The sequence below is a fragment of the Corvus kubaryi genome, unplaced genomic scaffold, assembly GCF_017639235.1.
Source record: "Corvus kubaryi isolate FWS band 111438036 unplaced genomic scaffold, C.kubaryi_AGA036_p1.0 69, whole genome shotgun sequence".
NCBI classification, from domain to species: Eukaryota; Metazoa; Chordata; class Aves; order Passeriformes; family Corvidae; genus Corvus; species Corvus kubaryi.
In genome coordinates, this window is record NW_024582057.1 from 4696347 (window position 1) to 4711350 (window position 15004).

The window sequence follows — 15004 nt, forward strand, 5'->3', positions numbered from 1 at the left end:
TAGTTATGATGATGGGAAACATTTAAAATTCCCTATCAATGTCCTCTGGACTCAGCCTATGGCGACTGTCTCTAGATGGAAAAAGTCATTCAGATTCAATTACACCCTTCATATTTCCACTCAAGGATGCCAAAGGTTGTGCTTAGCTTTTGTGACCTGGTCCCTGCAATGTCTGGATCTGAGCAGAGACACAGCAGTGTTTTACCTAAGCAGCTGGTAATGGCTTAACTGCTGGCCTAGACTAGATTCAAACTGGGAACCAGTAACCAAAGCCCAACAGCTGACCACCAATTACAGGAATAATCAAATATGCACTATTTGTGCTACAAAATTTTACAGGTGTCACTGGCACTTCTCTATTAAAAAATCTGTTTTATAAGATGTTATACATTGTGCAACACTGTGGCTAAAGCAACTGTTATTCATACCAGGCAACAGATTTAAAGTACTACGGTGCAGGGAGGAGGGCTCTCAGTAAATATTTCCATGGCACTTTTCAAATCAGAGTTCTCCAGCCTGTGTATGCCACAGCAAGCTGCCAGACAGACACTGCACCACAGGCTGCTGCTTAGGCTCTGGACTATATCCTCTCCAGCTACAGTTATACAACCTTGCTGCAGATAGGTATTATTTATCATGTAAGAGAAACATAGGAACAGAATTTACATCTCTGGCTGTATCTAGCTGCCTTTAGCACTGAGTAATGCTCGTTCCTTGGAAAAAAAATGAATCGCACTGCCTACTATTCTTTATTTTATTACCCCTTCTCATAACTCTCATGGCTCCATGCTACTGATGACTTTCCATTTTTCTTGGAAACATAAACCAACATCCACAGACCACAATATGGGAACTGTTGTTTAAAATAAATCAATCAGGAAGCAACATCTCTGCAAAGTCTAGAATCTAGGAAAAAATATCTTCCCAATGATATCTAGAATACAAAGTACAATACTTGCCCTCCATCAAATATTTTAACTCTTCTTGGTATAGTTTTGATAAAGGAGTTTTCTTTATCGTGCTCAGTACTTGATTCAGAGTTTTCCTTATTGCTGAATTCAGTTGGAGTCAATTTTTTCCTATTTAACGCTCGCTGAAAGAAAATGAGATATGCTTATCATTAAAATTAGTGTTTTTCATATGCTATTCAAACATTCAAGTTATGGTGAATAAAAGCATCATAAAAGCCACAATTCTAATAACTGATTTTTAAAACTGTTAAGATACATGAAGCAAAAAATATCTTTTGCTAATTCTTCTCTACTACTCTGCTAAACTTCTACTACGCGTTGCCTGTTTGCAGACTGCTAAATCTATACAGAGATGATGGCCCTGTAGGAAACCAGGAACGCTTTGAGTCTGCAGTAGGACATGCCATTTTCCTTGTTCTGGGAAGGGGAAGGTGATGCTTTTTAGCTCACAAATAGCCTTCAGAGAAAGATGTGTACAATCAGACCGAAGTGCTTCCTGAACAGCAGCAGCTGGACCAGCCTGCCTGCTGACCCAAGACACAGCAATGCCTCATGGCTGGCAGGAGCTGCCTTCCCATGGCACAGCGGAGAGGAGCAGGGTGGGAATGAGGGGTACCTAGAGAGGTTATTAACAGGTAACATTTCTGAGTGCTAATATTTTTCAGGAACTGCAGATGTTTTGCTCTGGAGACTGACTGTTCCCAATTTTGTGAGGTTATTAACAGGGGTTCCAGAACTATTCCAAAGCAAGACTCCACACTTAAATTCCTACTGCCAGACCAAATGACAAGAAAAAGCATACAGTTGTCTAACAGAACAAGATTATATTTCTTCATTTTCCCTGATTATTAGTCAAGGAACTTTTTTTTGTTTGTTTTAAGGAGGATGAGTTCCCCCAACATTTGCCAATTAAAATCTACTCCTTCCAAGTCTAGGAGATCTATAAAATGGGCAACAATGAAAGAATGATCCAATTAGCCAGCAATTATTACTGCTATATTTATAAACTGCTCTACCCACGTAGCTGGCACGTTTACCTCATTTGCTCATATTGATAAGTGAATAAAATGATGAGAGAAAAAAGAAGTCTGGCCTTATGTTTTTCACTCATTATAAAATTTAATGCTGTAAGCTTGTGAATTCTTGGCAAGAGGAGTGACTTCACTGGCTGGCTTAAAATGACTGATCAGTTATGCTGGGTGTTACATACATTGAAGGGTGACATCATTCTGGCACCCGGCCCTTGCCCATTGTCCTTCATGCAGCCTCAGACACCGCCTTCGTTTCTAATTCCCACATGATAAGGAATTAACAGAGATCAGAGGGAAAGCATCTTCCTATTCAATTGAAATCCCCAGGAACCTGTACATGCACAAGCACTACCCCAACCCGTACGCCCTCATACGGCCCTCTGGATTGATTCGGGCTGCATTTTCAAATGCCTGAGCACTTCTACCAAAGCACGCACGACAACTCTGCCTGTGTGTAGGAAGAATGAAATTTCACCCTGCATTTTTTAACAGCAGTCATACAAGGTGAAAAGAGATGATGTTCTGGATGAGAAATATCAGAAGTGAAGCCTGCTCCAATAATCACAACTGAGCTATTCTGCAGTTTCTCTACACTACTTGGCACATGAACTGCTTTTGTTTCCACTGCAAACAAAGAATAACAAGGTGACATTTGTAGTTTAACAGGAAGAGAGCTGTGAAAAATACAGAATACACACAATAAACCAAAACCACATAAATATTTCCAGCAGCTGAAATAATGCAATCTTTAAGTGCCTGATCTTTCAATCCTATATACTAATTATTTTTTTTCCAGATTTAATTTTCAGTAGTGAAAAGACAAAGGAAAAAGAAAGATTTCAGAAGTATTAGACCCACATTGTTATCCAAACTATTATGAAACTGTTATAATAAGTTGTATATTCACAAAAGCACTCAGAATGCAAAAACTACCACAAAACCAAATACCTCTGATGCTCCCACTACCCTTTTTGTTTTTAAACACGTGTTTATGTACAGACGTAAGACAGCCCAACTTAGGACTTAAAATTGTTTACCTCCTCTGCTGTACTTTAGTTTACTGGTTATTTGCTACTTTAGGAAATTATTTCAGTGCCTTGGACATGCAAAATACTGATATCAGAGTAACAGAAACACTGAGTTTCTGTCACAGAAATCTAGAAAAATGCTCACTGATAATAAAAAAAACAGTCTGTTTAGCTTTTTCTGAAAATTTTCACATTGATGATGAAGATGACTTGGGCCCTCTGTACATTTTAAAGAGTGGCTGGTCTCTAAGGAGCACAGGTTTTTTGTGTGGAAACCCTTTAATGTACCTCACTTGAAATCCCCCCAAGCCCCACATGAACTGGTGGAAAGGGCAGAAAAACAGCAGTGCTGTAAAATGTTCCTCTCTATGATTACTTCTGCCTTCCATTTCTAACACAGTCTTGTCTCTCTACTCCCATAGAGACAAGGACCATGATTCATTTCTACTTTACTCATTTTGCTCCAATTTAACTCCACTGTCCTCAATTACTGGTATAAAATGGAGAAAAAATTGCTCTTAGGGCTGCCCAGAGACCGGAGTTCAATAGATACTTCTGGTATTTTACAACATCCTTTGGAAAAAAAACATGCTTGCAGCCTGAATCATCAAAGTTATAAACTTCAGATTAGAATATTCATTAAACATTTTTCCCACTGGCACACAGCGACTTGGGAAAAATGTTTTTAATATCTTTAAACTTTTACTAGTTTACACATAAAAATCTTCTGAATTTAACTACTTTCCAGTGGTGAGCTGGACTGTTGTGGCACACCATCCAAGAAAGGAAAGCCTTCCACAGTTAGGAGAAACTTTCCATTCTTCAGCCTATCCTTGCTCAAAAACCATCACCCTGGAATATTGCACAAACGACTGATTCACTTCAGGGAGAAGAGCCAAGATCAATGTGGAGGCTTGAGAAAGAACTCCTGATATAACACCAGTGAATTCAAGCGAGGAAAACAGGTGAAAATAATAATAAATGGAATAAAATAAAAAGAGCAGGGAGATAAAATAAGGCTTTTCCACGCAGGTGAAACCTCCTGTTACATTTTAACATGCTGCACTCATTCCAGGAGCTTCTTTCACAATAACATTTTGTGGTTTGTTTTCTGAATCACTGGAACATGGCAACTTCACCTATTGCCTCTGAGCAGTGAATTGTGAAGAGCAAACAAAGTCCCAGGGTTCCTTTTTGTTTGCATTTTGTCCACGAGTATCTTCCCTTCCCATGGCACCTATTGTTGAAAGAACTGCCTTTTTTTGTGACAGTGATTAGTAGCGGTTATGCAGCAGCACGAGGTGTCAGTAAACATGGTTTAGTTCTGGGGGCAAACCCAGAACAGTTCAGCAAGTTGCTTTATCTCGGTGAGAAGATCAGCAGTTACAGCCCCATGAGCAGAATGCACCAAATGACTCTGGAAAGGGCTACAGCTGTGAGAGAAGGTGAGACATAACAGTACTGCAATTTTATTATTATTTGTAAATTGGATTGTAGTAGCACTTAAAGCTCTCTGTCAGGTCAGGGTTAAAATGTGCAAACCACTTGAGCAAACACAACCCCCAAGACCTGCAATCTAAACCATGGCTCCCCAAGGAACTCAGGACCCTGCCAAGCTTCTAAGCAGGAAATCAACCACATTTTTTTTAAGAATTATTTGCTATTTTCTTTGTTGGCTTTGTTTGTGCTGGGTTTTTTGGTTGTTTTTTTTCTTAATGGAATATTAATTTCCAAAATGATCTCCAATGTTTTCCATCCTCAGTCTCCAACAAAAAAAGCCCGGTGGAATTGCTGGGCCTGAGCAGAGGAATTTCAGTTTTTGGGTTTTTTTTAAGCATGGCTCCTGTGAGGAAGTTTCCGAGTTGGCATCAGCTACTCCATTACCAGGTCTAACTGGAGACTGCTAATACAGAGGTATATTGTAACAGCAGCAGCAGCAGCAGCATTCTGGAAAGCAGCTGAAATCCTGCTGCCTAAATCATTAGAAGGGAAAGCAGACAAACTCTGGAAGTATTAGACAGAAATACCTATCAGGTCTTTGAAATTTTTAACTTCTGCCATGGTACACCTTGCTTATACAATCTGAGGTGCCAATTAAACTTTAATTGGTTCTTTTTTTGCTGCACTTTCTTCCTTAGTAATGGCTCTGAGCAAAGCCTGTAAATCAGCTCAAGCAGAGCTCAAGAACTCTTCATTTCCATCATGCTCATGTGCTTCATTCAAAACTTCAGCAAGAAAGACTGAAGAAAGATTAGTAACTGTGTTTCTTTTGCGGCAGAAGCACTGTAAATGTACCTGACAGCTGCCTATTACAGAATTTAAGCACTCCTGGAGTGTTTTAAAAGGCTGCTGTCAAAATATTTTTTTAAATATTATTATCCATTATTTGTATTCAAAACAGAATTTGTTTGTAGAGAAAATCTGTTTTTCAAGAGTCATGCAATTGCTTTGCTATCACAGAATTTTTTCTGATAGACTGTTCTTTAAAAATAAACATGACTCAATGACACAAGGATGTGAGACTTGCCTTAGAAAGACTTGCTCAACTACATACAATGAAAAAAGCTAAACATTTGTTTCCGTTTTCTTTTCTTTTTCTTTTTTAATTTAGCACTATTTAAGTGCAACATCTCATGAAATGTACGAGGAAGAAGGCTAAAATAAAAAAGGTAGTAAGAGTTTAAGCCAAGGCAGCACACTAGCATGGAACCAACCATTCAATTCAGCTACAGCACTAAAACAGAATCAGCAGCCTGTATGCATTTTCTGCATGAAACATTATGGATAACGTTTTGAATTCCAGTATAAATGTTAGCAAGTCTCCCAGAGATTTCAGGAGGACCAGGTTTAACTCCACTGCCCTTTTGGCCTTAAAGGTTTCAGCACACCTTCACAACTCACCCTGTAATTCTGAAACTACCTCTTCCTATCACACAGTTTCTCTTCCTATTGCTTTCTCCCCACTGACAATGTTATATCTTAGCAAAACATTTAGCAGACACAAAAACATTCCAGGGTGATCTCTGACAGCAGCAGTTTCTGTCCCTCAACACCCACACAAATAGGGGCCTTTTCCCAAGGCTGTGGCATGTCTCCTCTAGAGTGACTGCTGCCCTATGGACCCCGAATTCCAATGTCTGTGATGTTTTGCTGATGGCAGTAGCACAAGTTACAGTCGCTTTTAGCCCCGTGCCAAACCATTTCCACACCCTGAAGGATCATGGAGAAAGGGAGGTCTGGGCTAATGCCCTGTTTTTGCCAGCTCCAATGTGTTTGACATAGCATTTGCAGCACAGAGGAAGGAAAAGTGTGAAACCGTGCTGCACGCTTCAGAGAGCTTTACAACTTCAGTAGATGGGACAATAAAACCCACTACTGGGTCTATTACAGAGACACAGACACCTGCTGCCATAATGCGGGGCTAACAGCCACCTTCACCCACACACACAGGCATTTCAATCACTAAGGAACATCAAATCCAGTCCAAACCAGAACAGCTTTGGTCCTGTCCATAAGAAAACTGTCCAGCAAGTAAAGTCCTGATCACATCTGTGCAGCCCTGAGACAGCTAAGGAAGTAACAAGAGACTATTTTGCTCTGCCACTCTGGGCTCTGGAATGATGTGATTTTTCACATGGGTCACAACCTTTGCCTGGACTACATTCCTCAGCACAAGACTTAATGTTACCTTTGGAGCCATACCAATCCAAGAAGTTGTCAGTGGTTTTATGGCAGTGGCAGTTTTGTTTAAAATGTCTCTATTTTTGTCATTATTTCACACCACTGATTAACCTAGGTGGGAGAAAGGGAAATGGCATACTGTTCCTCTCAGAATTAGATGATCAGCGATGGTGAAAACTGTTTTCATGGTGTATCCATGGACACCTGTTCAAGCTGAGCACTCTTTTGTAAGCACAAAATACCTGCTGACTTTTAAGGCACAATATGCAATTACGATCTTAAATTAATTTAAGTTAAAAGTGTTTTAAAAAGTATTTTATCAGACTTATTTTGTTTTACCCTTTGCAAGGCAAAAAAATAGCCAAACACATTTCTGCCACAATAAACACTCAGTACACAGATTTAAACCCAGGAACTAATTTCCATAAAAAACGGATAAATTCTTATGTACAGGTTTCTTAATTGAATTACTTAAGATCTTTTTAGCAGTTTGATCCAGCATAATTAGAATAAATAAGCATATATATGGTATGTCTCAGGCATATTACATTCTCTAAAATATGAAGCAGCATAATTTCCAAAGCAAATCCTCTGTAAATGATCAGCATACATCAAACATAGCATAAGTACCTTGGTCAAGCTGTTCTTCCACTTGCTTGAATAGACCAATACATCAGATCTGGGGTGTGTAGTTCTTGCCAGAGTGTACAGTGGTTTTTCAACTTTTTGTTTGGAATTGAGGAGGGAGAGAGCTACCTTTGTTGACAAGCCAAGTGGATTTGGGTTATTGGGACTAATGGTCCATGTAGAATAGGCAGAGATTTTTTGATCATTTTGCAGCAGATGCAACGGTTTTCTCTTCATGAGGTAACACCAGGTGAAATTCGTGGTGGTCTTGAGGCTTGGAAACGACAATCTCTGCATTTCTCCTGCATTCATCACAGCCAGTGTTGCTACAGGCTTTGCTTGGCCCGGGCTGCTGATGTGGTTGCTCTCACTACTGTTACTTGGGGACCTTCTCTCTTGGCTGCTGCTTACAGCCTTGAGAAGAGAACTCTGGCTATTGACTGGAGACAATTCAGAAGGTTTCCTAACTACAAACACCGGTGATGTGGAAGACTTAAGGTCTTCAGATTCTGGTGACTTCTTTAGGGTTTCTGAAACCCCAGTGTCAGATGATTGATGGTCAGGAAGATCTGAAGTACTGGCCTTGCTGCTTTTTTCATTCTGTGTTACATCATCAGGATCCAAGAGGTGATTTTCAAGAGGCTCTGTGGTGCAAACCTGTCTTACCAGAACTGGTTTCTTTTGCTTACTAGTAGGGTCATTAGATCTAATGTTCAGTGAATGCGATGGTCTAGCATCTGTCATACAAGCAGCTCCACTCTCATCTTTAACACGTTTTTGCTGTTTTTCCATGGCAATATCTAAACTGTTTGCTGGGGAAAGCATTCGTTTACTTGAAGCTGTAACTTCTGGTTGAGGGAAGAGTCCGCTAACTGGCACTTTCTGAATGATATTCGAAGAACTTGACAAAGGTGAGTTTCTGGTTCCACTTTCTGGTGGTGAATTTTCAAATTCAAACGAATTTGGCAAAGTCCTCTGATGATCTTTGTGAGATTTTGGCAGCTGAGTTTTGCCTTCAAGAGTTGGCACTGTCCCAACATTTGTTTTGCAGATGGACTGATTTCCCTGATCCTGGGTCACTAAAATGTGAGGCAGGGGTGTAACAGTTGCGAAGCCATAGGATGGCATACTGCTCTGAATACGGACGGGAACCACAAAAGGAGGAATCTGATGTATCTGACTGCTGCAGTTATTAGGAACAATTTGCTTTAGAGGAGGCACAGAGTATGGATTAGATGTGTCCAAGAGCTTTGTCTGCACTTCAAAGGAGGATGCATTCTGGTCCACTACAACTTGACTTGGACCAGTCTGAGTTGATAAAGTATTTTTCAGCAATTTAGAACAGTAAGGTTGACCTATATGTAATGTTTTAACTTGAAGTTGATACTTTGGAGCAAAACAGTCCTTTTTTTCATCAGGATGACAAGAAAGTGAGTTTGCTTGCTTGCTTGCTTTGCTTGCTTGCTCCCCTTGGGCTGATGTTTTAGTAGATGGCTGGGAAGGCTGATGAGTCAAGGATGGCTGGCCTTGATTATTCAACATGTGATCTAAAGGCTGTTGAGCTGAAGACAGGCTAACAGGATTACAATTCTGAATTGCTGAATGAGGCCTGGAGTTAGCCTGTGAATGCTGAGTATTTGAAGGAAACTCCACCGAGGATTTGCCAGAGGTCTGCAGCCTGTGCAATGGCACTGTGGGCACATCTGTGGCATGAGCTGCCTGCAATGAAGAAGTCGATTTCACTTGAGGCTGTTGATTTTCTGGAGCAATATTTAAAGATATTTGTCTTATAAAAGGCCCCCTCCTCCTTTCTATCAGAGGCACGTGTCCAGCAGCTCCATTTGCAGATGATACTTTTGGAGTGGCTACCTCTATGAGTGGGACAGGTTTTGATGGAGACATGCTTCCACAGTCAAAAGACTTACTCCTGTAGTCCACAACCTCCATCGAGGGCTGTGTGCAGCTGATTTGCTCTGAGGCAGCACGTCTCATTTCCCGGTAATGAGGTCCAGGGACTGCCAGTGCGTGTGAACCAGCAGGAATCATGAGGAATTCTGATGACTTACTAACAGGCTCTGCTTTGGAAGGGTTCTCAGCCTTCAAAGTTTCATCTTTATCAAGTGAAGTTGAGAAACTGGAGGCATGAGACAAGCTACTCTCCCGACTTAGGCTTCTGGAAAGTGTGGAGTCAATGCTTGATTCAGCAGATGAATGTTCCATTTCAGCCAAGCGAATTCTCTTCTTCTTTGGTGGAAGCTTTTCTGTTGGCAATTTTGACAGCGTTTCACTGCGTTGTGGCCAGTTAAACCTTTCTGTCTTTTCTGGGTCGCTGCATGGGTTTTCTTGGTCTCTGTCTGGTTCTTCTGTGACCAGTATTTCAGGAACCTGGATGTTATGCTGGCGAACAAGTCTTGATGGCTGAGGTGGCACACTTCTCTCATTAGAAACTAATTGGCTTTCCTGAACTTCCCCTCTAGGCGGTTCTGACGACAAGGGTTGGTGATGCTGGGGAGTGCTCAGATGAGAGTGTCTGTCTTCTTGGATTACAACTGTATTCAAAGAGCGGTGCTTTGCAGCCTTGTTGGGCTCTTGAGAAGAAACTGGTGATACTCTTTCGAATGACTCTGATTTCTCAAATGAGCTGTTTCTGCTCAGTGAATTGGTGTGCTGTATTACTGAAATGCCAGTCCCTTGCCTTTTCAACTCCACCTTTTCTTGCACAGCTGAACTTGCCTGCTTTTCAATGAGTGGAGCCATCTTTGGCTCAGTAGTCTGATCTGTGCCACGAGCCACAAGCTGAATTTGGGAATTCTGAAGCAGAAGTTTGCTTGGTTGTTGTGATCCTACCACAGTTGTTGCACTGTGTTTTGACAGACTGGAAGAATTTGCTGGCTTGCTTTGGCCTTCTGTGTTCTTTGATGGTATGCTTGTATCATTTTGCTGTGGGTCATCATCATCACCAACACTTTTCATTTTCCTTCTTTTCCTTATCTGGGGTGTCTGCTCCCAGACACCAGATGATGTTGTGACTCTGTAGTGTAGAATTTGAGGCTGTGTACTGTTTGGAGCAGTTTTGTGCTCAGGCTCTCGTACTGCTGCTTTAGTTTTAGGTCCATGCAACTCTGAACAATAAAATTTCTTATGATTTTCAAAATTTTCCAGTTTTCTATATCTGTTCCTGCAGGTTTCACATTCAAACATTGTTCCTCGCACCTGAGGGGACTTCTTTGTTTTTTCTAAATTCGATCCCTGTGCCAGGGATTTGCTCCTTTGCAATAAGGATTCATTTGATAAATTACACCCCAGATAACTTTCTTCTACAGATCTCACTGGTCCAAAACCTTGGCTTTCACCAGTAGAAGAATCTTCTATTGCTGCCTGTCTAACCAGGGTCCGAGGATGTCCGCTTTGGTTCAGTGGAGTAGCAGGTCCTGACACAAAAACGTCATCGTATAAAGAGCCAATTTTATCATCAAATGACTGGCTTCCTCGAAGGGGATGAGAGGGAGGTATTACATTAGGAGGTACTGCTGAGTAACTGGTGGTAGGCATGGAATTACTTCGTGTTATAGGTAAACAGTCGAGGGATGGTACAGAAAGAAGAAAAACTTGCTTTGATTTCTCAGTGGGTGTGAAAGGAGACTTTGGTATATCAGAGCTTGAGCTAGTTCTTCTTCCCATAGGCTTTAAATCAAACTGGAAAGAATCCTTAAATATGTAGGATTTTGGTGAATCTATGCTTCCTCTTCTTGAAAGAGATGTTCTTCTTGGTTTCACACTATCTAACTGTTTGTCATCCACAACAGCTTCATTATCAGAAATTAACTTTGAGATACGCTCCTCAAGAGTTTTTGTTGCCAAGGGAGGTCGCATTTGGCCAGAGAGAATAAGATTTTTTTCAGCACAAACAGTTTGTACCACCGATGCTACCACGCCACTTGCTCGTGGTACACAGGGAAGATTTTTATTTGGATCTTTCTCAGACGTCAACAATCCTCTTACAAAAGGAGCTGGAGGGCTCATTGTTTGATCGGCGCTTTCAGAACGAGAGAAATAACCGGAATCAGTACTACCCAAACTTCTAGGGCTCAAAAGACATTTTCCTTGCTGATCTTGAGAACCATCAGTTGCCTGTTGTCTCTGGAGCTGAGCATGCACTGGTCCTCCTGTAGAACCCGGCTGTTCCTCTAACAGGCCTGCCTCTACTTTCTGATGCTGCTTTATGTCATTCTCCTTGAATGAGGCTGTATGTGTTAAATTTGACTGAAGAGTTGTGACTTTAGAATCTCCTTTTCTCTGTGCAGCAGCAAGCTCAGGTGCTGGCTCTGTCACTTTTGGGCTATCGGCCCTCAATGGAGAAACATTTACAGGATGAACTACTACTTTTGGTAAAGCTGCCCTTACTTGAGGTTCTGCATCATGTAATGAAGAGTCACCTTGTATACAGTCTGGGCTGCTTAATGGAATAGGGCTTCCTTTCTGCAATGTTTCTGCACTTGAAATGACTTTCACTAATTGTGCAGGTTCCAGCTCTTGATCATCTTGTCTTTCATCTGCAGTACCTTCATCTTCACTTTCACCACTTTCTTCCACATCTGAATGAATGCTAAGTGCTTTATCTGAGTCATGAGATAAGAAGAGGCCACCTGAATCTGGTTGTGGGACAAGTCCAAGTTTGACAGTATGTGCATGAGATTTTTTGTGCTTGTAGAGATTGCTTTTGGTTTTAAATGAAAACCCACACGTCACACAAGGATACGGTCGCTCTCCAGTATGGGATCGGATGTGCTTTTGGAGAACACTGGGCTTGGCACAGGCCCGATTGCAATACTCACAGACGTATTTCCCTAGCTTTTTAGGCTTCTGGTCTTTCAAGAGGCTACATATTTGTTCTACACCATGGTTTACAACTGATGCTATCTGGGCTGAATTATACATGGGACCTATAGACAAGTGTGTTGAACTCGATGTGTTAATTGACAATGGTGAAGATGAACTAGCTACTAAGGGGTTTTGAGAAAAAACCTGAGTTACAGTGGAAGATGAGGTGTGAACGACAGATGAAGTTACTGCTATGCTGTAGATCTTCTGGAGCTTGGGGTTTTCTTGACTCTGCTGTTGCACCAGAGACCTAGTTAAACTTGGACACATAACAACCTGGTGATTTTGCTGACTGGTTTTAGTAATAAGGTCTTGTGAATGAGAAACTGATTGGCCTTGTGCTTGTCCAGTTTTGGCCGTTGTTGCTACATGCACATTATTCAGTGTACATGGGTAATAGTGAGGTCCAGCTGCAAACTCCTGCTGTGACAAAGCAGACTGATTTTGGACACTTATTGTATTGGACGTGAGACTAGAAGAGGTGCTTACAGTTTTATTTGGTCTCAGTTTCTCTATTTGCATCCCATAAGGGGGGCACTCTTGTGCTAAGGTGTTCAGTTCAGGCTCCATAGCTTTTAGTAAGACATCGAATGCAGTACGAGTACATGGGGATGATGTACTGCAATCAACAAAATTAATACATTCATTACTGTCAGTCTTTGTATTACTTGATGAGGAGTTTGAGGGAGGCTTCCTCTCTGCTGAGTTCAGTTGGTTTGCATCAGTATCCCCCGCTGCCTGTTTACACAAATCTAAGGATTGATGTGTCAATGAAAGCTTTGTCTGCATTGATGTCTCAGATTTGGTTGTTTCAACACTTATCTCACCACTAAGTGCTCCCCCATTTTGTTTGGTACATTGATTTCCATTTTGCACAGGCAGGTGACCCTGTGCCGTGGCATGTTCAGAGGCATCCGGAAGAGCTTTCAGCGGTGAAGGGTCTACATTTTGCTTAACCTTGGCTTCAGCAGGGCTTCTCAAAGGCGATTTTGGTATTTTTTTAAGATGGTTTTCAGACACAATCTTTTTTCTTTTCACACCCTTAATTGTATCTTGGGTTCCTCTAGTACCAGCATCTGTGATTTCTGTTAAAACACAAAGAGAATAAAAAAGAATATTCAAACTGGATAATGCAGTATATTTTTTATTTATACCATTTTACCATCTCTAAGTTTCAACAGTAAGCCCTGGGGTAACAGGACTGTCCGTCTCTCCAGCCTCCAACATTTTCTTTTAACAGTAAATGTATCTTAGAGCAGATCGATCTTGTTTTCATCTAAAATGAGCAATGCTTTCTAACTGATGCTTGAAGACATTATAAAAGTAATTCACTATAGGAAAAGCTTCAAAGGAAATGTAAGAAAAGGAAGGCTACTGAAGGAATATTTTAGCAACTCCTTTTCAGATAAGTAAAAGAAGCCTCTCTCTTGCACTAGTTTAAGAATTCAAATCATTACAGGAGGCAAATGAAGAAGCAAGACACATATGTCATGTTTGTCACTTTTTCCATCTATATGTTCCTGTAGTCAAGGAATGAACACAACTTCCTCATGGTTATATTTGTAAGTAGATTTATCATGGAAATGGCACAACCACCCACACCATCTGTCAAATACTGTATTTCAGAGCTCCAATTACTGAATTTCAATAGCATTTCAGATGAGCAACTACTGTGGATGAATAAAATCAGTCACACTTAAATGACTTTATATTTGTGCATCATGAAACAAAATAAACTAAATTTGAATTATTTCATTACTAGCTACACTTGTTGCTGATTTTAAGCAGATATGCATGCAGAGTTTCAGGGGGGCAGGGAACAGCAAACGAATTGGAGCATTATTCAGCAGAATAATTTTGTAGCAAGCACTTATATTTGTAGACAGTCCAATTCCATCTATAACAAAAAACACATATAGACCGAATTTCAGTGTTGATACACAGAAGCTTTTTTTTCAGTGGATACCCAAGTTACACACCTTTGTCTACCTCAAATGTATGATAATCTATCAGTTAATTTTTTTTTTTTTTTTTACTTCTATCCTAACATAGACACAGTCACAGCCACTGCCTCAGCTAGCATCACTGGTAGCACAGAGGAAGCGAAATATTAAATGGAGGTAAACTGATTTTTTTAAGCATTAACAATTCCTTCATCAGGCTGTTAGTGAAACCCCTACTCGTCTGACTGCCATTATTAAAAGCAAAGGAGGAATCTGATGTGAGTGGAGGGCTGATTGCTCTTGGAAGGTTCAGACACACATATTTTGGGAAGCCACACTGAGTAACCCCATGCAGTTTTTCCAGCACGGGTAACTCAGGAAGAAAGGTTTATGTGCACTTCTAGGTAAAGAACAGCCTCAAGACCATGTATAAAAGGATGAAACTCTCACAGTCAACTTCACAAGGAGGCAAGTGGAGAAAGCTCAGACTTCCCAGTACCCATCAACCCTATGGCCCCTTGGAGTGGCACAAGGACTGTCCTCTTGCAGAAACACCACCTGGATTCCATTCTGTGGTGGGAGGAAAGCCAGTGCATCGTGTGCATCTGACAAGACATACTGTAGCTGACGAATCCAGAGTGAAATTCCTGCTCCATGTAGAGGAAATCCAGGCAATGACTAAAGCTTGACTAGCAGAAGAGAATGCAAAGTGACCAGTAGGGGAAAAAAAGCAAAGACATTACGTTTTCTCCATGCCACAGCACAACCCAGCTGGGATGTGTGCTAATGCCAGATACTTGGAATTCCAAAATCTAATTTCTGCCTCAACGCCAACTTAATTA

At 41.0% G+C, this 15004-nt stretch overlaps 1 protein-coding gene across 1 annotated transcript in view; it reads right to left on the reverse strand.

Annotated features, from left to right (window-relative positions):
• The window catches only part of HIVEP1 (HIVEP zinc finger 1), an 80133-nt gene that overhangs the window by 18609 nt on the left and 46520 nt on the right, over positions 1-15004 (reverse strand). The window contains 2 exon segments of the mRNA XM_042049173.1: positions 960-1093; positions 7342-13304. Of these exon segments, the coding sequence (XP_041905107.1) occupies positions 960-1093; positions 7342-13304 (6097 nt within the window).